This window comes from Rhamphochromis longiceps, linkage group LG11 (genome assembly GCF_057381845.1).
Source record: "Rhamphochromis longiceps isolate RC_006_pf linkage group LG11, R_longiceps_female_GT1.1, whole genome shotgun sequence".
Lineage (NCBI taxonomy): Eukaryota > Metazoa > Chordata > Actinopteri > Cichliformes > Cichlidae > Rhamphochromis > Rhamphochromis longiceps.
The window spans coordinates 31,503,730-31,530,453 of NC_140567.1; the positions used below are offsets into that span (position 1 = coordinate 31,503,730).

At 38.9% G+C, this 26,724-nt stretch overlaps 2 protein-coding genes across 2 annotated transcripts in view; one reads left to right on the forward strand and one right to left on the reverse strand.

Annotated features, from left to right (window-relative positions):
* Positions 1-1,553: 1,553 nt before the first annotated feature.
* On the forward strand, positions 1,554-19,293 carry capn7 (calpain 7). The gene is made up of 21 exons (XM_085423654.1): positions 1,554-1,922; positions 2,180-2,288; positions 3,393-3,550; positions 3,689-3,756; positions 3,921-4,154; positions 4,489-4,575; positions 5,012-5,138; positions 5,556-5,641; positions 5,774-5,867; positions 6,300-6,446; positions 6,834-6,940; positions 7,054-7,174; positions 7,943-8,087; positions 9,292-9,391; positions 9,568-9,703; positions 9,814-9,889; positions 10,237-10,382; positions 13,290-13,352; positions 13,552-13,682; positions 14,744-14,836; positions 15,732-19,293. The coding sequence occupies exons 1-21, from the start codon at positions 1,821-1,823 to the stop codon at positions 15,874-15,876; spliced, it is 2,475 nt and encodes an 824-aa protein (XP_085279780.1). The 5' UTR covers positions 1,554-1,820; the 3' UTR covers positions 15,877-19,293.
* Positions 19,294-22,847: 3,554 nt separating this feature from the next.
* Positions 22,848-26,724, reverse strand: part of sh3bp5b (SH3-domain binding protein 5b (BTK-associated)) — a 31,097-nt gene continuing 27,220 nt past the window's right edge. The window contains exons 8-9 of the mRNA XM_085423655.1: positions 25,279-25,626; positions 22,848-24,450 (exon numbers count right to left, since the gene is read on the reverse strand). Coding sequence (XP_085279781.1) covers positions 24,227-24,450; positions 25,279-25,626 — 572 coding nt within the window. The 3' untranslated portion in view covers positions 22,848-24,226. The remainder of the gene's footprint in view (positions 24,451-25,278; positions 25,627-26,724) is intronic.

Sequence of the window (26,724 nt, forward strand, 5' to 3'; positions counted from 1 at the left end):
CACTGAGAATAAACAGTTTAAAAGATTTTCTTATTGAAAATGTATATCCTGTTTTAGTTTTGGATATACTAAAATCATAAAGAAGATTGTTTATTGGGAGGCAAAATAATTTTATTCTGAGTATTTTTATATGTATTGAAAACTATGAGTCACCTCAAATGGTTCCATGGCTTCATGGAGCTATTGGTATTTTATGTACAGAATATATCTGATCTGCAGCAAGCAGATAAAAACAAAATTCTAATTTCCCCATTTGCTGTTTTGAGGAGGCAGACATTCTCTCTAGATTACATTTTTATATTGAGTAATGCACAAATAATTTTTCGATTTCCAGTTCCCAAGGATAGTTTTCTTCAAGAGGTATATAAGGCATTCAGAACTATGTTTGCTGTATGCACATCCATAGATAATTCACTTACCTGACCTAAGACTCACAGTGAGGTAAGGTTGGAAAATAGCAACTAAACCATGTGCATAGGTATTCATATATACTCTGCCAGAAACTCTAAACAGTCGTACAAGACCTTAGAGCTTGCATATAGTTCTCAGATTAAGGAATTTAAACACATTTGTTTTGAGAAGTTTTTATCTTGGATTGATCTTGCTCCCATTTTGCAGTTGGGAAGGAATTTTAAAAATAACTTCAGTTCAGTTGATTGGTATTAAATCTTGCCTGTGTCACAGGCTTCATTTACTGATATTCAAGAAATTTACTGTTGCTGATCTCATAATTTGATACAAGTTATTGGAATTAAGTAAAGTTTCTGTCTTGAATAACATGTTCTAGATTTTTTACATTTGTAATTCTTTTCTCGTGCCACGAGGGAAAATGTTGTATTTTCTTTTTCTGATATCTAGACTCCAAATGGGTGTTAGTTTACAGAGGATAAGTGAAGATTTAAAACAGTTTTAAAGCAGATTTTTACTCTTTAACTGAGTGCTTGTTCTAGCCCCAACCATGAGCTCTCTAAAAATCTTTGTTTTGACCTATTTTTAAAACATACTGCAATCTATTTTTTCCATAAAAATTTTGAGATGTTTGAGTGTAGTGACTTAAACCAAGAAATAGAGGGTTTATTAGGTATCAGCAAGAAAAAAAATATTTTTAAGACGGGTAAAGTTTCCCAACAGGTAAGATCATCATCTACCATTTTTAGTAAACAAATGTGATTCTGAAAAAACAATCCTCATAAAAACGATTGCTCTTCCCCCTTTTCTCTTGATTGGCAGCTCCATAATCAAAATCCTGTGTCCAATGTATCCACTATCCCTCTCATAACCATGTAAGCCTGGTCAGACATAACTTAACTCATTCTGACCCTTTGTATACTTCTGCATCATCCTCTTTCCCATATTTTCATGGTATGGCTCATAAAGAAAAAAGAAAGACTAGACTTATACTACAATATTTTACCAATTGCCAATAAATAACGTTAGCTGTATTAAAAAAATGTTATTTTTCCCTGCTCGTGAACGCACCGTCGTACCCCCGGTATCTGCGCTCTTCAACAGCGCTAGCGTTTCTACTGCGACTGCGCGAATTGTCTCCCGGAAACAGTATGGTTGTTTTGGTGTCTGCTAATGTTGTAGTCATTTGATAAAAGGCAGAGGAAAACTTTTACCGTGGCAGTTTTGGCTGTGGGATCAACACCACGTATCAGCATTATCTTCTCTATGTTTTTTCCGAGTTGACAGAATGAACAGTGCCAACAGAGAAAAGCAGATATTTTGTTTATAGACATTTTATAGGTAGCTAACGGTTAGCTAGCCTGTTCTGGCTAACTGAGAGATTGTCACTCTGTCAACAAGTTTTGTTCGACATGGACTCCGCGGCGCTGGAACTTGATGCTGTCACTTTTGCCAAAACAGCTGTAACATATGACCAGAATGGCAAATATAACGAGGCTGTATTTTATTATAAGGTAAGTGCCAATAAGTTTTACCTGTAAACGTATGCCATTTTTCAGGGTTAGCATTTTGCTAATCTTAGAAGTTCAAACTCACTTTCATTTCTGTAATAGCAGCAGGATTAGATTTAAGAAGTCTACTACTTTACGAATTAACAGTTTACAGATATATTTGGTCAAAGTTGGGTTGCTAGTGTCCCTGGATGCCAGTACTTAGTGACCGGATGTAATACTTTTCTAACCGCTGCCTCTTTTATGTTTGTTTTCCATAGGAGGCAGCTCAGGCCCTCATTTATGCTGGCATGGCAGGGTCCAAACTGGACGGGATCCAGGAGAAAGTGAATGAATACTTGGATCGGGTTCAAGCCCTCCACAATGCAGGTAAGCTCACCTCACAATAGGCGCAAAGGGTTTTGCTTCTGATGGCTTTTCAGATGACTTACAAATGAAGGCTTAATGTGAAATATAAATCACATAAAAGCTACTCTAGTAATATTGCATGAAAATATAGACCTGGGACTGAATATACTCCCATTTTAATTAATGTATGGATAGCTGGAAACTATTATAATAAACACACTCCACATGTTGTTCATTAAACTTGTTGTCTAAAAGACACTCATTATCCTGTTTTACTGAGTTGTTGATTTATCTTGAGCAACACCTTTAAAGAGGTGAAGTGTTTAATGGGTAAGAAAATGTTTCTCTTTTTTACTGAAAAGGACAGTTTCTCAGTTTCTGTCTGACCAGTTTTTTCCATGACTCTCCTCATGCTCTTGATTTGTGTGTTCACATGGGTGTGGCCACAGAATGTACAAGAGTCCTGTTACCACTAGATGATGTGTAATGCTGGGTATTGCTGTTTAGTGATTTCGATGATATGAAATGTAGAAATTGATTGCTCTTTTTTTCTATCATCTTTCTATCGTTTATCCAGAAAGCTACCAAAAAAATCACAACTAAGTAACTTAGCACCTGTCTGAGCCAGCATTAACAAAGAATAATAATTACTTTATGACATTTTTAAAGGTGGAGTTTATGTGTATGCTGTTGTATTAAGCTGCACCAGTAAACTTACTAAACTGATAGTTTAAGCACTATTTCAGCACTGTTCAAGAGATTAAAGGTGGCTCAAGAAAAGTTGTTGGAAGGTTAAATTCTGTTTTACTTACTGAATACAATGAGAGACAAATATGGGCAGACAGTACTTAAGATGAGTCTTTGGGTCAGATAGGAGAGACTAGGGAGCATTAATCTCCTTATCTAGTGTCTGGTCTTAATCTGTTTTGTAATGAAGATATTCATATTTCCAACTTTCATCTTGAGTTTTCATTTACTCAAGTATAATGTGCTAAAAACAGGTTTGGATAACTTGGTGTCCATTAAAAATCCTCTATGACAACAACATTAATACTCCATGGGAAAATGAATTAGGTCAAATTACCTGTTGTCTTAACCATTCCTTCCTTTGACCTTTGACATTAGTTCAAGCACAGAAAAGTGACCCACTGAAGTCCCGGCACCAGGTGGACCTGGAACGTGCCCACTTCCTGGTTACCCAAGCCTTTGAGGAAGATGAAAAGGGAAATGATGATGAAGCTATTGAACTGTACACTCAGGCTGTGGAGCTGTGCATTAAAACGGTTAGTCTCTCACTAGGCCCCTTTCTGTTTTTCATTATGTCACTCACTGACTGACACTTAGACTTCCCTCATATTATCCCTACTCATGCTCACATTAATTCCTCTTCCTGATTTCTTTTGTTTGTTTTTTTTCACCAGTCCAATGAAACATCTGAGCAAGTGCTGCAGAACAAACTGAAACAGCTGGCACGTCAAGCTTTAGACAGGTACATATAAAATGGTCCTGGTTTTGTGTTGTAAACTAGAATGTTCATCATTCCTTTTAATGCTCTAGAGCTTTTTGTCTTAATGTTGTTGTTGTTGTTGTTTTCACTTTTTGCATGTTAAAAAAATGAACAACAAAAAAACTTCTTCCACTATATTTTGCCAGAGCCGAAGGTCTTAAAGAATCCCAGTCCAAATCGGCTTCAGCTCAGGACAGGACAGGGGCTCCTGGAACCAAGCCCAGCACTGGTGCCAGTTCAGGAGGACCTGTCCGCCAGTTCCTCCCTCTTGGGCCAGACTTCAGCCTCAATGACCGACAGCAATCCCAACCTGTCCGGGCTGTGCAGTCCAGTGAGCCCCAAGGTCAGCGCTACACATCTGAGGAGATCGAGGTACTCAGGTGAGAAGGCTCACTGAATATGTCATAAAGGCCAATGTTTCTGGGTATCCCTTTAGTATACACTTCTAGTTGCTGAAAAATTTTAGAAAGTATAACATTTACATTTTTTTTTATGTAGTTTTGTGCTAAATCACTACACCAGGTGGCAAATGACATTACTGCCTCAGCCTTTGATAAGATTATTTTGAAATCTTTGGATGCAAAAGATGCCTGGAAAACTTATATAGGGCCTTTTAATGCCCTAATGGTTTTATCCTTTTTAAATATGTAAATACTACTGCAAAATTATGTGCCAAAGCTTTTATATTTCATTAAACTTGTGCTTTATTTTCAGGAGTACATCTACAATCAATGGCATAGCCTACGTGCCCTTCATGAGCGTGGACCTTAAAGAGCGATTTGCCTTTCCTGTACCTTTCTCGTGAGTTTGCTTTATTGTTTGCAGTCAGTTTTTATAATAGTAACATTATTTCAAAGCTAATACAAGCCTCACTTAGACATTCAGGAGAGAAAAGTTATGTGCGGATGTATGTATTTTGGAGACAGTCTTAAGACTTGTAGAAACTGCAGTATCTGTTTCTTGACACATTGAAGGGAAGGATACCTGAAACACTCAACACTAAAACACTTTTGCTTTGAGATGTGGTTGTAAGACGTTTTTCCAGGTTAAATTCGTATAACAAATGCAGGCTTATCAGTAGAAAACATTACATATATAAAGCTTTGGTCCAATGCATGTGGGAATTACTGACAGAAACTTACTGTAGTTGAAAATTGGTGACATAGAAAAATAAAATGTGTGACTGAATTGGCTAAACACAGTTTTTGTTTTTATTTTATTTTTTTCTTCTCACCAGGGACAAATCAGGGAAACTGGCTTTGTCACCCAAACAGAAAGCCATCTTCTCCCGCTGGGTTCGGCCAGATGAGATCTGCAATAACCCCACCATGATCATGTCTGTGTCCAGCTTCAGCATCAAACAGGTTAGACTGGTTTCGTTTTATTTCCACAATCCTCAATTGATCTCTACATGTATTTTCTAAAATGCTTATATTTGAATATTAAATAAAAATCTTGTTCAAACTTTGACCTTTACCACAATTATTTTTCTAATGTTAGTTATTGAAGAATCATGCATTTAAAATTTGTTTCTTTACCATGGGTATGGTAAAGAAATGTTGTTTTTTTTGTTCACTGCTTAAATTCATCCAGTAGATGGCACAGTAACACCACAGATAAGCGTTTTTATGAGAGACTATTTAAAAAACCTTTTGATATGCAACTGAACATTCAGTGTAAAAAGTCCAAACTCAGACTTAAAGTAATGGTGATTTTATGCAATGTATGTAATTATATATTAACCCGTTCACATTGATTTCCTCATTTCATCTTCTGTCCAGACGGTGGTATCTGACTGTTCGTTTGTGGCCTCTCTAGCCATCAGTGCAGCCTACGAGAGACGCTACAACAAAAAACTCATCACCAGGTGCTGTGTAGCTTCTGTTCTTTACTGATATTGTTTTCATGGCACATCAGCATGCAGTGCATTTTAATTTAAACTGTCTTTCATACTAAAAAGCAAAATAGCCATTGAACCTTGCATGTGTGTGTATTGCAGCATAATCTACCCTCAGAACAGACGAGGAGAGCCAGAATACAACCCCTGTGGAAAGTACATGGTCAAACTCCATATCAACGGAGTTCCCAGGAAGGTAAACAACGAATTACAACAGTCAGTTACCTGTTGGTTATTTGCATTGCAAATATTTTGTCTTTACAATGTGAGTTGAAATGAGCATAAAAAAAGTACTTTGTGAAATGTTTACGCTCATGTCACCTGTTCATGATGCAAAACAAAATATCTTGTTTTGTATTTTTTGTTTTGGGTTTTGTGTTGTTGTGGGGTTTTTTTTGTAGATTTAATAATGCATTCTGATATTAATTTAAATATAACAATAGTTATTTTTTTAAGTATACAAATTCATCCTCTTTTTTTTCTTTTTTACTTCAAAAAATGGAAAGTGGGGAAAAAGTCTTACTTCTATCTGATAACTGCTGTGCATGAGAAAAAGTTATAGTTATGTTCTTTGTTATATTACTCCTGCTTTCCTTAAACTGAGAAACTGACTCTTTGCCTGTTCCAGGTTATTATAGATGACTTCCTCCCAGTGGATCGCAATGGAGAGTTATTGTGCTCCTACTCCAGCAACAGGAACGAGCTCTGGGTGTCCCTGATTGAGAAGGCCTACATGAAGGTGATGGGCGGCTACGACTTCCCTGGTTCCAACTCGGTGAGTAAACCGGGACATTTGTTAATTAGTGATTTCTCCTGGTGTAACCTGGTAACATCTAAAAACAGCTCCCCAATAAAAAGTAATTAAGTAAAATATTTTGTGCAGGGATTTGCTGGAACTGAGGAGAAAGGGATGTACAGTTGCAATAAGTTTAAATATATTTAAAAATAAATATGCATTTTTTTTTTTAGCTTGATAAATGTGTCTTTGTAATTAGTTCACTTCCAGGTTTAGTAACTCCAAAAAGCTTCTTTTTTTCTAAATTTTGCAGCCATGCTGTTGAACAACTTTCTGCATATATTCTGAATTCGAAAAAAGTCTGATGTCAAAGTCAAGAAATTAGTTTTCTTAAGAACTGTTTTCATAATAGCCTAATTTTTACAGAACATTGATCTGCATGCTCTCACTGGCTGGATCCCTGAACGCATCGCTATGCACTCTGACAATCAGTCATTCAACAGGGACGGCACCTTCCGCATGCTCTTCCAGAGGTAGGTGCACAGACTTGCACAGGCATAATTATTTTATAGGCCATAATAAATTCCTCAACTAAACATCTGTGCTTATTCTCACTCTGTATCTGCTTCTCTCTCTCCTGTTTAAGGTTTCACAGGGGTGACGTTCTCATCACCACAGCAACGGGTGTAATGACAGAGGAGGAAGGGGAAAGATGGGGTTTAGTGCCAACACACGCCTACGCTGTTCTTGACATCAGGGAATACAAGGTTAGCGTCGGTTGTTTACATTATACTGTCAGTTTATACACATCAAGCCATTAGTGGCCCCTCATACACAATGGGTAGTGGACTTTCTAATTTCCAGCAGGGGGAACTGATTTTGTTGCAAAAAAAAAAAAGTCAGATTGATGTTTGTGAGAAAATGTTTCTACTTTTCACCTGGTTTGTTTCTTTAAGCACTTATCAAGTTAAATTTGTATACAAAGATGATCAGAAAGGAACGATGGGATTGTCTTACTATTGCGGTTGCACATTCAGTGTTTCCTTCAATTTTTCATCTGCCTTATATTGACTCTGACTATATTGAGTATGGGGGGAAATCAGACTTATGACATTTATATTATACTGACCCTGCTGCAGCGCTGTAACACTGGTGAACTCAATATTTCAATATGAATTGAATTCAGCCCTGCTAACCGGCTGTGCAGGTATCTCTGAAGCTTCTAAAAGGTCTCTGTGCATGGTCTTGCTAGTGATTGTCAATTATGACTTCCTTAACAAGCTGCTCATGTCAGTAGGTTCAAAAAATGATGAAAACAAAGTTTTTAAAAAAAGAAAAAAAAACATTTTTAAACTTCCCAAAATACAAAAAATTCCTCATGACGCTAAACTGAAGAATGAGCATTTCATTCTTATAATCTTGCTTAGTAAATGTTTAGTAAACCCGCTAGTTTGTAGTATATTTAGATAATTCTGTCATTTTTTTTTTCTGCTCGTGTGATTAACCTCATACCTGCGGGTTTGTTTCTCTTGTAGAAAATGCGATTCCTGCAGCTAAAGAATCCGTGGAGTCATCTGCGGTGGAAGGGACGCTACAGTGAGCGCGATGAGAAGAACTGGACACCTGAGCTCCTGAAATACCTCAACTTTGACCCCAAGACAGCTCAGAAGTTTGATAACGGTATCTGAGTTTATTGAGTTTTACATTCAGTACTTTGACATTGGTCGCACACATTGGTCTTTATATTCTGTCTTTAAGTAGGGTATGGAGCATATTCAGTCGCAGTTTAGCTGTTACAGTCGGTTTGTTTTTCTGTTCCTGGTAACTAATGTACTATTTTTATTTTTTGTTTACGTTTTTTTGAAGTTACACATTATATGTACACTTACTGTGTGTGCATTTAAGAACCTTGTGAAAATGTTAGTCACATTCTTAAATAATCAAAGGGTATTTTAAATGTTATAGAAATATGTGGCACCTTGCGTCATGCATAAAATTACTCACACAGTGTTAGATTAAATAGAGGGTATGCCTCACTCTGGTTGCCTCTGTCAGGTCGTTTTAGTGTTTACACTTTCCCATCACAGAAAGAGACAGAGGTGCGGAAATCTTCAACATTTGCCATAATATCTCAGAAGACAGTTTACCGGTGTTGCAGTTTAATAAAATATGAATTTGATAAAAAGAAGAAAATAAATGGACGCATAGATTAGCAAACTGATTCCTTCTCACTGTCACCAGATCCACCATCTTTCTGTATGTAGTTTGCATGTTCTTCCCGGTGTCCATGTACACTGGTTTTCTGCCACAGTCCAAAGACATTCAGTTAGTCAGGTTAGGTTAATTAGTGATTCCAAATTGGCCATAGGTACAAAGGTTTGGTGTGAATGGTTATCTGTCTCTCTGTGTCCACCCTGTGACTCACTGGCAACATGACCAGGGTGTACCTAAAAGCAGCTGGGATCGGCTTCCACCAACCCTAAACTGGATAAACAGAAGAAAGTGGATGGAAAGATAACTGCTGTTGTGAATGGGTGCCATATAAATAAAAAAATTAATTCAAAATGAAATAGTATCCACAAAAGAGCTTAAAAAGGTAGAATAAAAATATTATGCTTTACAAATAATAAACATTGGAGAGTGTTTAAAAATTAAAATCACTTGCTAAGAAAGCAAAAGTTACAAAAGTTACTCACCATGATGTGCAGCGCTGACTTTATTCATAAGCTTATGACATAGTCGATATGTTGCTAATGAAATCCAGTATATACCTGAAGTCACTGTGAGGGTATAAATCCAAACAATTTTTATCTCTCTTGGCAAACTTAAAATGATTAAAAAATGATAAATTAGTGTTAACGATCAACTTGTGTTTGCGTTCCAGGTGTGTTCTGGATCGCATGGGAGGACCTTTGTCAATACTATGATGTTATCTACCTGAGCTGGAATCCTGCACTCTTTAAAAACTCCTCCTGTATTCACAGGTGACTGTTAATTTATATTACTCATGTTTTATGGATGCAGAGTTTGTCAGTCTTATTTTAAGGACTATTCAAGGGAACAAAAAACATTACATAATATCTTACTCTTAAATATTCTGGTACATTTTGTGACATTCTACACTGACATGTCTATGTTCTGGTTTCTTTTCCATCTGCAGTACCTGGGATGGAAAGCAGGGTCCAGTGAAGGATGTGTACAGTCTTGCCAACAATCCCCAGTACAGGCTGGAGGTTCAGTGTCCAGCTGGTGGTGCTGCTGTGTGGGTGCTTCTCACCAGACACATCACTGATAAGGTAAAGGCACAGATCTGATATGTTTTTATTTCATCCAGATTTCATTTCCAGTAATGTGGTGGCCTGATACTGTAATGCTACACTTTTGTGCTATGACCGTGTCTGTCCAGGATGATTTTGCACAAAACAGAGAGTTCATCACGCTGGTCGTTTACAAGACGGATGGCAAGAAGGTTTACTATCCAGGTGAGGTTTGATAGATGCCTTAGAGGACATTTTCTTTCTTTCTCTGCACCACCGAGCAAGGACAGTTCCACTATAGATGAATGGTAGCAGGAGATTGATGGCAGCCTTTATTTCTGCCCTACAGTCACATACAGCAAGGTCAGATGCCTGGAAGAAAGAGATTAGTCTATTGCAGAGCCCTTTTTACAACGACACAAAGAAAAACTTCACTAACATTTACTACCCTATAAAATTGATACTGGAGGTTAAGAAGAAATTCAGTTAGAAGTTGAGTTTGAAGAAAGTTTTACGTTATCTGTAAGCTACAGTGTGGTTATTTACTTTGAATACCTCCTCTTCTTCCCCAGCGGATCCCCCTCCTTTCATAGATGGCATCCGTATCAACAGTCCACACTATCTGACCAAGATGAAGCTGACCAGTGCAGGAACACACACCTTTACCCTGGTGGTTTCCCAGTACGAGAAACAGAACACCATCAACTACACACTGCGGGTGAGAGATGTTAACTCTGTTTATGCTCATACACAGAAGTACAATCTGAAAAGTAATTTAAAAAGTCTAGTCTTAATTCTTTTTTTACTACTGAAATCATTTCTAACTCGAACTAGAATTTGATGTGGCAGCTGGTAACAACAGTTTCAAAGCTACCTATTGGGCATTTGTTAGAAGAACTCAAGTACACAGGAGCCAAGTTGATCTATAGGTTTCAGTTGGGTTTCCTACAAACTCATAAGGATCAAAACCTGGTTATGCTAGAATAAGCACGATGTCTGTTTTTGTTTCTGTCAGACTTACTGTACATACTTATACATGCAGTTAGGAACAGTGACTGCTCTTCTCTGATCTCCTCTCCCTATAAATTAAAATTCACCTCTCACATTATTCTGCTACACCCACTTCAGCTTGTCTGAAAAGCAGGTCCTTGAGTGTAGATTCTCAGGGACTTTTTAAGTGCACGCATGTGCTGCGTGACCCAAATATATTTTTTAGTTATTTATAATTCATGGACTCCTCTTGCAAACCGCAGTGAGGACTTGGGAAAACAGTTTATACTGAAATCCCTCATTAAAAAAACAACGTGTGCACGTGTCAGCTGGAAGCTTTGTGTTTTATGTGTGTGTGAATTCTGTAACAGCAACACGACTGCTGTAAACACTGCAGGCTTTCTCTCAGTTTCTCTCTCTCCCTCTGTCTCCAGCAAGCCAGCCGTGAAGAAAAAATCCCCTCCTATCAGCTCACATCAGTGTTTCTCTATGAATATCATCTTTGGAATAACTGATTGAACTCTCTCGTGTTCACTGTGTTTTCACCAGAGATCAAAGCCGGAAGCAGAAAATCTGATTTCTTTTCTAATGTTTCTTTTGCCAGAATGGCAGTGATATAAAAGATCTATTTTATGAGCACATGGTTAAGAATTCACAGTTTTCTACAGTGTTTTGAGCTACAATATGCACAGTTTGACAAAGTTATAGATGATGGAGTATTATTAGGTAGGGTATGAATTAGGGCTGCTCAATTAATCGAATTTTAATCACGATTACGATCTGGGCTTTCAACGATCATTAAAAATGACTGAGCCGATTATTAGCCCCTCCCTCATTTATCCGCGACACCTTAAAGGCCGGTCCGTGAAAATATTGTCGGGCATAAACCGGTCCGTGGCGCAAAAAAGGTTGGAGACCGCTGATTAAGAGGGCCCGAGGGAAGCTCGGAAAGCTAAGCAGAAGTTATTTGGAGAGGAGAGTGACTGCCGTTGGTTGAAAAGAGAGGTAAAAGAAACTTCAGTGGTGTTGCACACTATTTAAAGCCGGTCAGAGCAGCACGCTTTGTGTAACTATTTTTAAATCCCTGTAGAACCTGAACCGTGTAAGCTAGCGCAATAATTTGTTTTGCATATGAAACCGGAGGAGTTGTACTTACATATTATGCCATCAGCTTGTCCTCGGTCACGGTTTCCTTCCACATAAAGCTTTGCAAAAATTGCATAAAAAGCGCTTGCAGGAACAAAAACACAATATTCCAGAAACACGCTTTGCCGATCCGATCAGCTGTTCGTAACACTTCCCACAGTGAAACAGACGTTAACAGACGTTAGCAGTGTTGCCAACTCCTCAGTAAGGAAAATCGCTATTGGTTGTCCTAAAAGTCGCTAGAAGTCGCTAAATGACGTCATCACCTAATTTGCATAATTGGTCATGCTAATCTAATTGTAACCTATGTTGTTGGAGAGAGAAATAACATCGTGGAAGAGACATAAAGTGAGTAAAAAACGTCCTAAATGGATTTAGAGTTTATTTAGAACTACAAATTAAATTTCTTTTAGCAATTATTGTTTTTTTAATGTCACAATTCCAACCCTGCTCCTTTACCTGGGCTTGGACCGGCAAAAGTGACCCGAAATAGGCACTCTGGTGGAGTTACTTTGTGTGTGTGTGTTTATAAGTAGTTTTAAACCTTGTGATCCACAAAACAGCAAAAGAGTAAAAGAAGAACTGACTGCGTTACAGCACCCGCTGCTTGTTGAGAGTAAAAGCAATACGGGCTTTCACGTCTTTTTTTAGCGGGTCTGAAAACTGCTAAATATAGCAACAAAGTTGGCAACACTGGACGTCAGCGCGAACTATCGCATGTCCCCATTTCCTGCCCAAAACCGGAAGTGACGCCATTTTCGCGGAAAATGTAGTTTTTTACTTGTAGGTCTTAAATGCCTATACTGGTGTTTTTATAAGTCATGTTTGACTTTTCTGAATTGTTTCTGTGATGCTTAGAACTCAAATTGCACTGCTGGACATAGTTTATTTTGATGCACATGCTGTTTTCTTTGCAAATTTGCATCATAGGATTGTTTTTTCGTTTTTCCTGCAGTATATAAAAATTGGTGTATCTCCAAAATAAAACTATGAAGACACTCAAAATAAATTTCCTGTGGTGGGAAACTATTTTTTGCAACTTTTTTGTATTTAAAGTTTTGAGGGATAAACCTCTTAAATTTCTCCAAGTAGAAATATATGTAAAAAAAAAACAAAAATGATTTTCAATTTTTTTGTAGTTTATTGCACTTTTTTGCAATTAATGTAGTTACTATGCACTTAATGCATACATATTATTAAAATATGGGCTATAACAGTTGTATAGCAACTTGAAATGCTCCCACAAATGGCACTACAACATGTAAAAAAATAATATAAGCTCTGGCGGACTTGGTTCTATAGTAGGTCATAAGGGTTAAATAAATATCGTCAAATAATCGAGATCTCAATTTCAGTGAAAATAATCGTGATTATCATTTTTGCCATAATCGAGCAGCCCTAGTATGAATTGAAATTTGAATATTTTACTGAGCAGTTTGCCCACTAACAATGTGAACCCTAAAATAATGGAGGTTGTTTCTTTATGCAGGTCTACACTGGATGCAAATTCACCTTCTCCAAGATCCCAAATCCCTTCACTAACACAAAAAGGGTATGCTATCTATAAATCAACAACCACATTCTGTGCATTATGTATTTTATCATGCAATTTAGCACTGGTACATTTTTGGGCAATTTGGTTAGCTAAATTAGACAACATTATATTAACTGTATTCTGTGAATATATTTACCTTGTCCAAACAGTTGGATATTGTGGATATTATGTTTACTGACTTGATTTCTGTCTTCAGATTAATGGTCAGTGGAAGGGGCTCAGTGCCGGTGGCTGTGGAAACTACAAAGACTCGTACAAAAACAACCCAATCTATCAGATTAACCTGGAACGGTCCGGACCGCTGCTCATCGAGCTCCGAGGATCCAGGTGAACCCCCTATACCCTAGTTGGTATACTGAGGCGTAATATACCAAATGTGGTATAGAGTAAATTGGGTTTCCATATGACAATAATATCCTAATAGGAGCACAGTTTTCAATTTTCATTGAAATCATTCATGTAGTTTTAGGTCCAATAGATTTAAAAGCTTGTTTTACTTTTACTTCATCTGTGCTCGTAGTTGTATAATCTGCATATAGCAGAAAAAGATGACATAAAACAAACACTGAAACCATCAGCATCATCAACCTCTTAGTCTGGGTATCTATGTGCTACTTAGAAAATGCCAGCAAAAAGATTCTGGGAAAATTAGATTTTATAACACAAAATTGGGTTAAATTAGTCCTCCGGGGTCGTGGTCACGGCACTAATTTTTGGCGCATTTCAGATCTCTAACCAACTGATGGAATTTAAGTCAGCATAGCCAAAACTACTTGAAAGTCTTTGTCACTCTGTGCTACATTATCATATAAAGACTTCAGAAGTGAAATGAAATTTGAATTTGTTAAATGTTCGCCTGAAACAAGATTTGCAGTCCAACAGATAAACCAGGTTATGCTTTTCTAGTTGTTCACACTGTAGGGAGGGTTAACAGTGACGCAGATGGCACAAAAACTAAGGCGTTTGTTCACCATGCCAATGACAGATGTTTTTGTAGTGGTTTTGTTTTTCTGGCATTAAATCTCCTCGTTAATGGCAATAATTTTAGGGCGTTGTCACTTATATTTTACTTCATTTCAAGCATATTTGTTTGACTAGCTTCAAGTGACTTATTAGCACAACGGCTAAATGACTTTTCTCATGTAGCATTAGCACATAAAAATCCTCTGGCTCAATCTCTTACCTTCTTTCTACCTTACATACTGAGACACACAGGCTTGTTGCACTAAAGTCCATCTCTGCACTGCAGGAAACCAAATAAAGTTAAAACAAAAAGCTCTTATTTTTCCTCAACAATGGATAACCCTATGACTTTAGCTTGAGCATCTTTGATCTGTGTAGAAGTCAGTTGCTATTCTCTGCATTTTATTTCTGTTCTGTGTCTGCAGGCAGTACAGCGTTGGGTTTGAGATGGTGACAGTGTCGACAGTGGGTGATCCAGGCTCAGCTGCCTTCCACAAGAAGACCAGTGGCGATTACAGGTACAGTAATGAGCAGGCATCATTGTGAAAGGTACACAAGCTGCAGAGCAACAAGTCCACCCTGACCATAAGCTGAGTTTGATGTCTGGTCATTTATCAACACTGCAGAAGATTTGTTTGAGTTCACTTAGAGCATCAGGAGCATTGTTACATCTGAGCAGTACATTGATCTGATGCGATATCTTTGTGACTTTCTGAGGGCAAAATTAATTTTAATTTGATTGAAAGTATTTATTTATTACTGCTGTAAGGGATCACAAAAATGTTTCTTTCTACAATTTGCATATTTCGAAATTATTGATCAATTAATTTTGTTCCTCAAAAACGTGTCTCCATCTGCGATTGTAGATCTTTACCATCATTAAATTTTTAACAGGTCAATACTAAAACGGTCAGCAGGAATATGTATTAAGCTGTGGATTTTATTGTTTACAAGCATGTGGGCATAGCTGAGTGAGTTCAGTGTTTGACATGCAGTAATTTTAGATTTTACCACCAGGGGGCAGCATTTTATCAGTCGGTGTGTTACGATGTTTTCAGATTTTTGCTGCTGTTTAAGATGTTTAAGATGTTTAAGTCTTTTTAGCAAACCCAGTTTCCTTAAGAGAATTTGAAAGTGTTCCTGATTACTTGCCAGGTTTAAAAAAATAAAATTAAAATAACATCAACAAATTATTCTGTTTATAGATTTGGTTAGGTTTGGAAGATTAAAAACTCTTTTTTTTTGATAAAAGCATTTTCAGGAAGTACCGTTAAGTCAAAGTCGTTCGAATGAAGAAGAGTTAGTCTGCTTATCTTTTAAAATGAAAATGTGATGTTTCGTTTCCCACACCTCTGAAATGACATCAACCTTTGCCATAAATGAACGTCACAGCCTCTTCCTTGCTTCTTGCAGATGTGGTTTCTGCTACATGGAGGTGGATCATGTCCCAGCAGGCATCTATAACGTCACCCCCACCACTTTCCTGCCTAAACAGGAAGGACCCTTCTTTTTGGACTTCAGCAGTACTTCAACCCTGAAGGTCTCCCAGCTCCAATGAAGATGGAGCTGGGATTGGGAGGAAGGTACTTGGTGGCATTGTGGAATATATTTCTGAAACTGCATTTTGGAAGTGCCAAGGCCTCCACAAAGCCCAGAATGTGATTGCTGCTAGCATTTTCTCTTCTTTCACTGAGACTTTTGCTGATGTGGACTTGAATTTCAAAACTGACTCAAGGATACCACAAAGCTGTTCTGGAGATATAATCAAAGAGGCACTTTGATATGGACTAAAACGCATAACCATCAAGGCATCTTGGGACAAAAACAAAAAAACATCTCTGCCAAATTAGAAAACAGCCCATTACAAGCCTCACAAAGTAATGGTGTTAAGAGCAGTAACTCCTTTTGCCCTAATAAGGCACACAGTTCCTCAAATAGAATAATTAGTATCAACATTTTTGTTCTTATGGTAGGCAAATCTGAGTGATTTCATGGAACAATAATGATTATACAGACACATCTGGCATTCATCGGGATGTGGAGCAGTAACGGGGTTGAAGCTGCAGAATTAGTGACATCGCTACTTAAACACAGCAGATTTTTCTACTTCTTCACAGGATCTGTTTTGCTGTGGTGAACACCTCAGCTCTAAAGAGCTACAGCCTTGTGGTTTCAAATCACAGGTTTAATTTTAAGACAAGGATGATGTATTTAAGATATGACGGTACTTTTGGATTGTAGCTGAGTGCATTCAGTCTAAAATGTGACCAGCAGCAAGCCAACCAGTGTTGAACTATACACATAAGTAAATGAAATGATGAAGCTGAAATTCAAAATGAATTAAAAGACCAGGGGAAAGAAAACACACAACTCTCATATAAATGAGAAAAGTAGTCCAAGGGTTTCATGTTTGAGGTGCTCATTACTTCAAAGCTTCAAAGACACTGACAACCACAATTTAAAAAAAACACAACATGCTGTTTCTGGGAAGTAATTAAATCACTTTCCGAGTATATCGAAATCATATCTGTTGTGACATTCACTTCTTCTAGCAATTAAATAAGCTGCCAAAAAAGCTGTTTTAAAAAAACAGTTAACATGTCAGGTGGAAGGGGCAGTTAGTTTCTTTGAACCACCAACAAAATATTATTTTTAATTCTCAGGAGCAGTGCAGCAGAGCAGCATCACAGGGAGTCCAGTATGGCAGCAGTCGAATGATGTCTCTACATGTTGTCTGTGGATGTGATGGCTGAGTGAGAAACAGCCTGATTTCACTGACAGGATTCACGCTGAGTTTGTTATACCTGAGCGTGCGTATGTGGGTGCGTGTAGATGTCTGATTGTTACAAACTTAAATGTCTTGCCAAGTACCCATAATATGTTTACCTTTTGTTTTGTTGATGCACTGCACTTTAAACTCTTTTTCATCATGTTTACTCTTTGGTTCATCGGTGCGAACAGCAGCTCAACCTAAGTCACCGTGTTTCCTCAGTTTATCGTGTAGAAAGTTTCTTTTGGGTGATGTCAGCTATCAGCACTCTGTCATGTACAGATGCTGCTGCTATATTCATTGCTGCTCATCTCTGCCAAGCTTTACAGTTGCATCACAAATCCCTGGGCAACAATATGTGTTGCAATCATAGAGGTACGTGATTGTATTAGATTTGGATTTGGGCTAGAGACCCTGAAATACCAATGCTGAAATTAACATGAGGAATATGTTGCATCATGTGGAAGCAGCCGGCCAATATTACGCTCATTAAATGTACTGTATGCTTAGAGACATTTGAATGGAAAACCATTGAGTCAACTCACCGAAGGACTTTTGATCTCACAAAAGAAAGGTTCAGTGCTTTTCTCATTGCATTGCAACTTGCAGACTCAAAATCTACAGGCCATTTATTTCTGGAGTTTTCAGCATCAAAGTTTATGCTTCACCTTGGGAACATTGTTTGAAAAATGATATGGTCAGCTTACTATATGGTTTTTGTTTGTTTGTTTTTTTTTAGCTTTTAATTGCATCAGAGTTTAACTAAAAGTGAAGGAGTTCAGTCAGTTGTCACAGAGCTGATTGTAGTTGTTTGCGGACCTAAGAACCATCTCTGTGATATTCAAGCACTTACTGTAAAGAAAAGCTCAAGTAATGAAAACTTTGTTCAGTCCATCCATCCATTTTTTTATTTTTCTGTTTTGTTTTTATGCTGGAGCCTATCCCAGCTGCTACAGGGTAAAATTCAGGGTACACCACGGACAGGTCGGCAGGTTGTTGCAGGGCCAGTGCAACTAGATAGACAACCATTCATACTCAATTCACACCTGCAGCCAATTTACATTCAGTTAACCTAAACCTATTTTGCAAACTCAGAAGTTAAGTAACAGAGAGCAAACACTTGGGAAATAAATATTAAACTTAATTTAAATTTTAACTTTAATATGATTCACTTTACAAATGTGTGTTGTGGGCCATTATATTTGTCATTTTCGCCCTTGTGAATGGATATGAGGACACTGATGTCAGATCCACTGGCACAAGCCATGCTAGTGTCATTTTGCATGGTCATGCACCATCCAGTTTCTGTAACCTCACAAGTGTTTCTGTTCCCTCAAAAATGCCACAAAGCAAATATAAATGTCACCATCAGTGCACGAAGCAACCATTGCTGGGTGTATAATGGGCCCTGTAGTGCCATGGCTGCATGCTGAAGAAGTCTGTGTTCAATGGGAACAATGCACAGCTGTAAACCCCTGCGTGAGCCACCCTCAGTCTGCGCACAGCTGTTTCTTGTGTGATTAATGATTTCACCAATTTAATTTGAATTGTTCATAAAATGAAGGGGAGAAATCCAAAACATGCAGTTTACAGTGGTGTAAAACACTGAAAAAGAGTTAATCATCACTTAAATAAACATATGTAGAAGCATTTTTGCACAAATGATTAAGTGATTTTCAAAATAGTTGCTGATGGATTTTCTGTTGCTTAACACGCCACGCGATGCTGTGCACTTCTTGTTCACAACATTACAGAAGCCTCTTCGCAATAAATCAGATAAAACTGCTTATCTTATTTTTGGCTTGGCTTTTTGATCAATTTATTTTTGAATATTTTAATTTCTCATGTGAATCGTGTACATCTTGTCTGTGTACCATTATTCTTTTGCAATGGAAAAAGCACGTGTGCAGTGGAGGCGGACTGTAAATGAATTAGTAATGTTGGTGTGTAAAAAGATTGACGTAAACTGTTCAGCTTTAAATATCCATTGCGAGGGACTTCTTTTCACCTGTGATGATAATTTATTGTTGTAATGAATATCCATCTCTCACAATACTGACGTGTCTTTTTATTACTGACTAGCCGACTCATTTAAAGACGAAACAAGACAATCTTGCAGCAACCTGTTGTGTGAATGATGATATTTGCAGAACTTGCACTAAGCGTCGAGTAGACTGGCATGTTCAGAATTTGAATACAGAGAATTATACCTGTTTCTGTCTGTGCTCTTTTTCAATTATTTGTGCAGATAATCACAAGTACATCACATTATCTACCTCTGAAGCCAGTGTGCCATATTCAGATAACAGTATTTCTAGCCACAGCAATCCTGTACTGAAGCAAAACAGAAGTAATCATGTCAGCTATAGAGGTGTGCTAATGACATGTTCAGCTATCAGCCTTATGATAACCTAACCCCGACAGAGACACTTCAAGCCCTCCCACACATCTGACTGATGATTGCATGTAGCTGACATAAACACTGGATCCAGTGCTAGAGGGATAAGTCAGACATCTAGTGTTAAATTAAAAGGTAAGCCAGCCATATCAGTCTTGATCATCTGTGTGGCAATCTGACCGTAAAATCCTTTGATCCTTTTTATTTTAAAAAAAAAATCCAACTGTGAAAATCATCACGAAAGGTTGTGATAACAGGATGTTTCAGGTGAGCGGTCGGATGAAGCAGAGCCAGTTCAGCTTCTGAAGAATTTGCTGACATGAAAGCTGTGAGGTGAGCCAGTTATCTTACTTTTATCATACCAGTCGTTAGGTTTGTTTGTTCTATTTGTATTCAAATTTCATTGAAATGTGCAGTTGTTTAGACATTACTGACCCCGTGCTGTGATTGGACAAGAAAAAAGGTAAGTTCTCATAATCTTTTTTTAGTGATTTCTGTTAAAAATCTGTGTTATTAATTAATTTTTTTTTAAACAAGGTATATGAAGTAGAGGAGAGATGAAAAATGATGAATTATGTTAGTGTGCAATAATCAGGCTTCGGTGTAATTTTCTTTGTGTGGCAATAATTCATTTTAGTCTTTTTCATTGACAGTTTGGTGCTCAGTTTTTGTAGTTTTGTGTTTGTTCACCACCAGTGTGTTTCAAATCACAGAATCAACATGTGAGTAAAGTGCAGACTTTAATTCAAAGTGTTTAATACAAGTATTTCATTAACTTGGAATTACAGCTGTAATCCATTTTCAGAAGCTTAAAAGTAATTGGACAGTTAATAAAATTCTAGCTTCATGCTCAGGTGAGGCCTGTTGTGCTTCTAACAGCACATCTCTCACAGTGTCTTTACACATCCTTAGAATTAGAGGATGTGATGATGGCAACACCATGACAAGACAAAAAGGTTAATGTGATGCTGTTGTGTGTGTGACTAAACTAACAGGGAAAAAAAAGGCAAAAGGTCAGTGTTAAAGTGCAAACATGAAGACAGGCATGGGAAAACCCTGAAAAGAAATTAGAGGGCTGACTGGGCTGCTCAAAGCTCATGTCACATGTGACCCTGATAAATGCCAACATGTCAGCGTGGAAATTTTAAACTTCACAAGTTGCCTCCAAAGAAGTCTATCTGCACATTTAGTTACACGTGCTTTAAGATTTGGAAAATGTGTACTTTTCTTAAGATCCTTACAAAATAGTTTAAAGTCGAACGTATGTTAAAACCCTACATGTTCTCATTTTAAACATTTAATACGGTCTCTTTGTTCTGTTAACAGGAGCTAAAATATTCTATTGTTCATCTTGCTAAACCTTCAGGCAAAGAAACAATAACCTAAACAATAAGTGGTGGTAGTGTCCTCACCAAGCTCCGTTCTTTTCTCTGAATCCTGATCACTTTACAGCTATCCCTCACTGCCTGTTCAGAAGACACCACTGGCAAGTGTAATATATCTAAGCGCACGTAATAGTCAGATCATTCCTTAAAATAACTGACACATCAGGAACAAGCAAAGGGGCATGTCATACAAATCTCCCTCTACACCAAATCAGAGCTCAACATCAGACTCAACAGGTTTACCCCTGTTTCTGTAACAGTACAAAACTGTCATTGAGGAAAAGTGGAAGAACAAACTGATTAATGTTGGGCTCTAAGTCACCTGTGTCTCTAAAGACTGTAACAGGAACTTTCTGACCCTGATCAGCTAGTGGCTCATTGGCTTCTGTTATGTAAGGACCATGTCCTCGAGAAGATCCCTCTGAAGTTAAGATGGGCAGAGACTGGGACACCAAAAAAAATTAGAAGTTGAGTCTGCACTGGTGTGACGTAAAAGACTACTTTCCCACCCATGGAAACGCCTATCACCAACTAGCTCTTAGTCTTAACCCTAGGCTTCATGCGTTGTATTAGGTGCGTGTTAAACGTACTTGCCCTGGTTAAACTCCAGCCCTTGCGTCTCAGTTACACTTCCGTGTACGTAATACACAAAGGCGTAATCTTGTGATGAACAAAAAAAGACTAAAAACAATCCAGCAGCACCTGGGTGGACTGTGTCACTAATGCCTACAGGGTGGGTAATCCAAAAAAGCACCAGGTTAAATAGCTTTACAACAGCCTAACCATGTAGTGTCATCACTAAACCTTTGTCTGTCTCAACAATTCCACCAAGCATGGAAACGCTGATACTCAGCGAACAGGCCCGAGGACAAGTAACAGTTATTCTTAAAAAAACAAACAAACTACCAACTGGTGTTGAGGGCCCTCCTGTAACGTAATGCTAAGAAACTAAGGAGAAGGCCTCATTTTGTTACATGTGACTCCACCTTCAACAAAAGAGTAAGAGCCTGCAAGTATAATAAGCATTAACTGTTTTATTTAGATAAGATGAACAGAAAAGTCAGTAAATCAGTGCTGCGATGGATGCATGGATGAGAAGAAAGTCAATGTCCATCAGTTCAGGAGCCTGCCTGCCACATGGAGGGGAGCAAAGAGGGAGGTCAGGTCAGTCTTTTATATCCTTGAGGCCACAATCAGCCCTTTGTGGCAACGAGCTGGGTTGTCTCAGCTCGACCCCACAAACCAAACCTGTATTAATGACGACCGAACCACCACTTCCCCTGCCGGTGGCGGACTCCCTCAGGTGTCGGTGTGTTGGTGGTTCTTTGTGTCTGGGGGTGGGCGTCCGGGTGCACACCGGCTCACTCCTTGGCGGCCGCTTGTCGGGGCCTGGGGCCTGGGGCTCGCTCGGGCCCCTTTGGAGGTGGGGTGCCCCCGGCCTCTCGGCCTAGGGCTCGGTCACTCAGGCGCAGCTGGGGGCCGGCGGAGCTCACGGGCGCGTCACTGCAACTCCCCCTGACTTCTGCTCCGCGGCTGCTGGGCGAGCCCTCATCTGGGACTCTCCTCAGCTCTTACTGGGACAGTGGCGCGGCTGCCCCTCTGTTGGTCTTCCATGGTCTCTTGTGTTCTGGGGGCCTCTGGATGTCTGGAGTTTTGATCTCCTCCATACCCGCTTCACACCCTGGAGGACGGGGCTGTGGCCCCCCCCACACTCCCTAGCAGATCATTACATGGAGAAACCTTTGGAATGCAAGCATGCTGATCCACACAGGTATGCACACATGGGTATTCACAGACGCGGACTAAAGCTTTCTTGGCTGCTGCCTCAAAGCACACTGTGCGCTGTCTATCTTGCGTGCTGCACAATATCGTTTATTACTTAGTAAATACTGATATCTATGACTAGCTAGTTTATTGTGATGGTGCTTTGTTTTCTCTATTATTATGTTGCTCTTTGTTGTTTGCTGTCTCCTCTGTTTGTTTTTGTTTGTTTGTTTGTTTGTTTGTTTTTTCTCCATACAGGTGACCCAGGAGTTTTTTTTTTTTTTTTTTCTCTCTCTTCCCCCCCCTTCTCACCGTCTCTTCTCCCCTTTGGTTTTCTTTCTTTCTCTCCCCCTCTCTCTCTCATTCATTCCCCCTGTCCTATTTATTAAAAAAAAAAAAAAAATGACAAAGGATGAACTGAAGCTCTGCCATCACGTAATGTCGCATACTGCTGTTTCTGATGTCATTTAGAAAAAAAAAAAAAAAAAAAAATTAATGACGACCGATTATACACATTTCCAACACCATATTTCTATTCTTGGACTCCACTACAGTAGATTTTCTGATTCACAGTTCAAAATAATCCATATTTATCTTATACTAGACCTTTGATTCATCCACTCACCCTTCTCCCCCACATTTATGCATTCTTCTGATTGGCTGCCCCTCATAAAGAAAAGATTTAAACTGCAAGTGGGTGGAGCCTTTGTTCACACACAGCCATCTGCCTGAGACGACCTTACAATCTTTCGATGATATCCCACTGACACAAGTAGAAAAAATTATCTGAAAGGGAGTGTTTAGAGTAGCTCAAGCCTGAGCTTTTGGTTCACAGGGAATACTTCTGCTTATGGTGAACTCAATCATCATTCACCTCATTTTCAGCTCAGGGGAAAGTATGGGGAGCGTTTCTGTGCATATAATTGAGACACTTTGGTTTCGTCACCATGCTTCGATTTCAAATTTAATTATATTTGCAGTTTATGTGGAAAATAAACAATTTTAAAACAGTCGAATCTAAACTCAGACACGTCACATACACAATCTCAAAATTACAACATAGTTCTAAACAAATACAGGAGCACATGTCAGACTATTTATTTAGCTTTAGCATTTCCACACTTGTTTTCACTGTTGCACCACGCAGAACTTCTTCCTGCATAGTATACAGAACATCATTAACAGTAACAAGTTCACTTTTACGAGTTGTTTAATAGAGCAGGTTTTAGATGCACGCAGTTAGTGTACGCAATTTGCTTTTGTGACAGACGCATTTTCAACTTTTAGTGAAAAAAAGAACATAATTTTATACCTTTCACCACCCTTAACAAAAACATTGCCAACATAACAGTGCTCTTTATATGTAATACATGAGTTCAAAAGGTGCCGTGTCCTTCAGAAAGGGAAAACACAGATGTATATTTACAAAGCTAATATACACTAACTATGACATTCAAAGTCTCTCTTTGACCACAAACACTGGCAATGGAGTGCAGCAGTGGCAGCTAGCTTACAAACAGCTCACACCAATTTGGTTCAAAATGAGTCAAGGGCGAGTCAAACTCCTTTCAACACATTCTCTTTTTGTTCTTCACACTCCTTTGACCAGGACCACAGTTTGCCCGGGTTCAGGCTTCTGGGAAAGGCTGTCTGTGTTTTTGGTGTTGTCGGCTCGTGGGCGTCGCAGGTTCAGAAAGCTGAAGCGTGCTTCCAGGCTGAAGCTCTTCTTGGTGCTGGATGTCAAGCTGATGTTGTTGTTGCCATTGCTGGTTGGAGCATTGTCTAGATTTCCCTCTGAACCTTCAGCCCGGTCACCTGAGGCAAAGGAGGAGGTGGTCAGTGAACATGAAATGTTTTGTTCTTTAACATAATTTTTAAAAGAAGGCAATTTTTTTTTAAACCAACAAAGTGCTGATTAAATGTGTCCTTTTATAGAAAATATTGCTCTCTGTTGCAAAGCGTGTTAAAGTAAGTTTGTTCATTTTAAAACCTTTTCTCTAAGACAAATAACAGGAAAAATTTGACCAAAAGCTGGACAGATACATTAACAAATCTCCAAAATTTTTATTAAGGGTCACTAAAGTTATGTGAATCATTTCCTCTCTGCAGGACGATATGCAGATGAATATTTTTTCTGCAGGTGAGGCACTCGCCTCGCTGTCACTTTGACTAATAGTCATGTTGGCTTGAGCAGGTGTGAGCCACGCAGGGAGGAGGAGACTGTGTGTTACCAACAATAGATTCTTAAATATCATCCATCACACTTCCATTTAACTTTCACTGCCTTCTGTGTGCAAATACACACAAATGGAGTCATCCATGAAACAAACCTTTCGTTGCCGTCTGAGTTTTTCCTTATCTGAATGATGTTTGTTTTTTTTGTTTTTTTAAATATATCTACAGTGGAGTTAGGTTATCGACACTGGGTCAAATTAGCATTTTCTCCATTAACAGGCTCAGTTATCGCATATTACCATATCAATGACCACTTTTGAATTTTAAACGGGGAAATTGAAAGCTGGAGGGACCTTCTGATATCAGCAGGAGCTGATTTGTGATGGTGCATCAGTGCATTATGGGTTTGCATCTTCAGTTTCTGCAAGCTTCATGGGGTTAAACCGGATTTTCTCTCTCATCACTCACCTCTCTCTATATCACATTCAGGTGATGAAGCGCCGCTGCACTCGCTGCGAGGCCCGAGCACCGGCGAGATTAGGCCGAAGTCAGACAGCGACACGGTGCTGGGAAGGTCAAGACTGCAGGGCCTGGACAGAGGAGCCGGGGAGGACGCGGAGGAGGAGGTGGATGGAGTGGGGGACGGGGAGGCAGAGGAGGAGGAAGACGAGGAGGAGCTGGCGAAGGGGCAGGGTGACAGCTCCTCTTGCGGGCTGCTGGGAGACGAACCCAGGCTGCAGGTGGAATGAGTCTCAGAGTCTTCAGACATGATGCCGCCTCCTCCGCACGGGTCTTCATCAAAACACACTGATGCCACTGTAGCAGAGGGAGGGGAATAGAAGAGTGGGAGGGAGGCAGAGGCACAAGAAGGCAATTAGCAAAAAAAAAAAAAAAAAAAAAAAAAATGAGAAAAAGGAATGAAGAAGAGATGCCGGTGAAAGGACAGATGAAAGAAGGGCGAGATGAGAATAGGGAGGTTTTTATAAGATGGAAGGAAGAAAATGACAAGGGTAAAGGAGAAAGAGTTGTGGAACAGAGGGTGGAAAAATGGAAGGAGAATGATGATAAAGTCAGAAAAAGGTATGGAGGAATTATGACAAGGAAGGAAGAAGGGAAAGGTGTGTGTGTGTGTGTGTGTGTGTGTGTGTGTGTGTGTACACAGATATAAATAGAAGTGAGAGGACTCATCTGTCACATCATATTCACACAAAGTGTTACATCTTCCTAACATAAATCAAATTACATGAATGCAAAATTAGTAAACTTTCATTTCAGCCACGCATCAGTGTCTCTCTGGACTGAACTGCTGTTACTATGGTAACACCATTAAAAGTACTGAAGAGTTAAAATTTATATTTTCTATGCCGCCTCCTAATATCTTGTTTTGTCCCATCATCGGTCTCAAACCCCCCCAAACTGCTTTTTGTCAAACAATTTATGTAATTTATTACTGCAGCAGAACAGAGTGTGAGTTTGGCATCAAAGCTGCGAGCTTATCACCTTCTCAAAATATGTAACACATGAAATCGATGAGTCTATACATCTCCCTAGAGCGTACGGATAAAACTAGGGTGGTGGCAGGGTTATAATACCAGGCTGCGGCACTGACATTATCACACAGAGAGACGGGTGAGATTTCACAGCTCGAATAAACCTCCACATTGAGAGGCTGTGTTTAGTATATGACTCAGTGAAGCATTAGCTGCCTGCCCGACCTAGCTCCAGGTTTTACTTAATTCAGATTATAGCTGCCTAAGATTGAACAACCTAGCAAATAATAACATGCAACAATTAATTTGCTGTTGATTGACAACCTGTGAGGCCTATTTTAAGGGTTGGAATAACTTTCCATCCTTGCTCACATATGAAATTTGCTATTGTGCATTGCTTAGAGCTAACAGTTGGTCTCTAATG

What these genes read in the sequence shown, in the direction of transcription:
- capn7 (XM_085423654.1), top strand. Translation starts at nt 1,821, where the DNA reads ATGGACTCCGCGGCGCTGGAACTTGATGCTGTCACTTTTGCCAAAACA. An exon ending in GCCTTTCCTGTACCTTTCTC is followed by an intron (nt 4,576 to 5,011) that starts GTGAGTTTGCTT and finishes TCTTCTCACCAG; the next exon opens with GGACAAATCAGGGAAACTGG. An exon ending in ATCGAGCTCCGAGGATCCAG is followed by an intron (nt 13,683 to 14,743) that starts GTGAACCCCCTA and finishes CTGTGTCTGCAG; the next exon opens with GCAGTACAGCGTTGGGTTTG.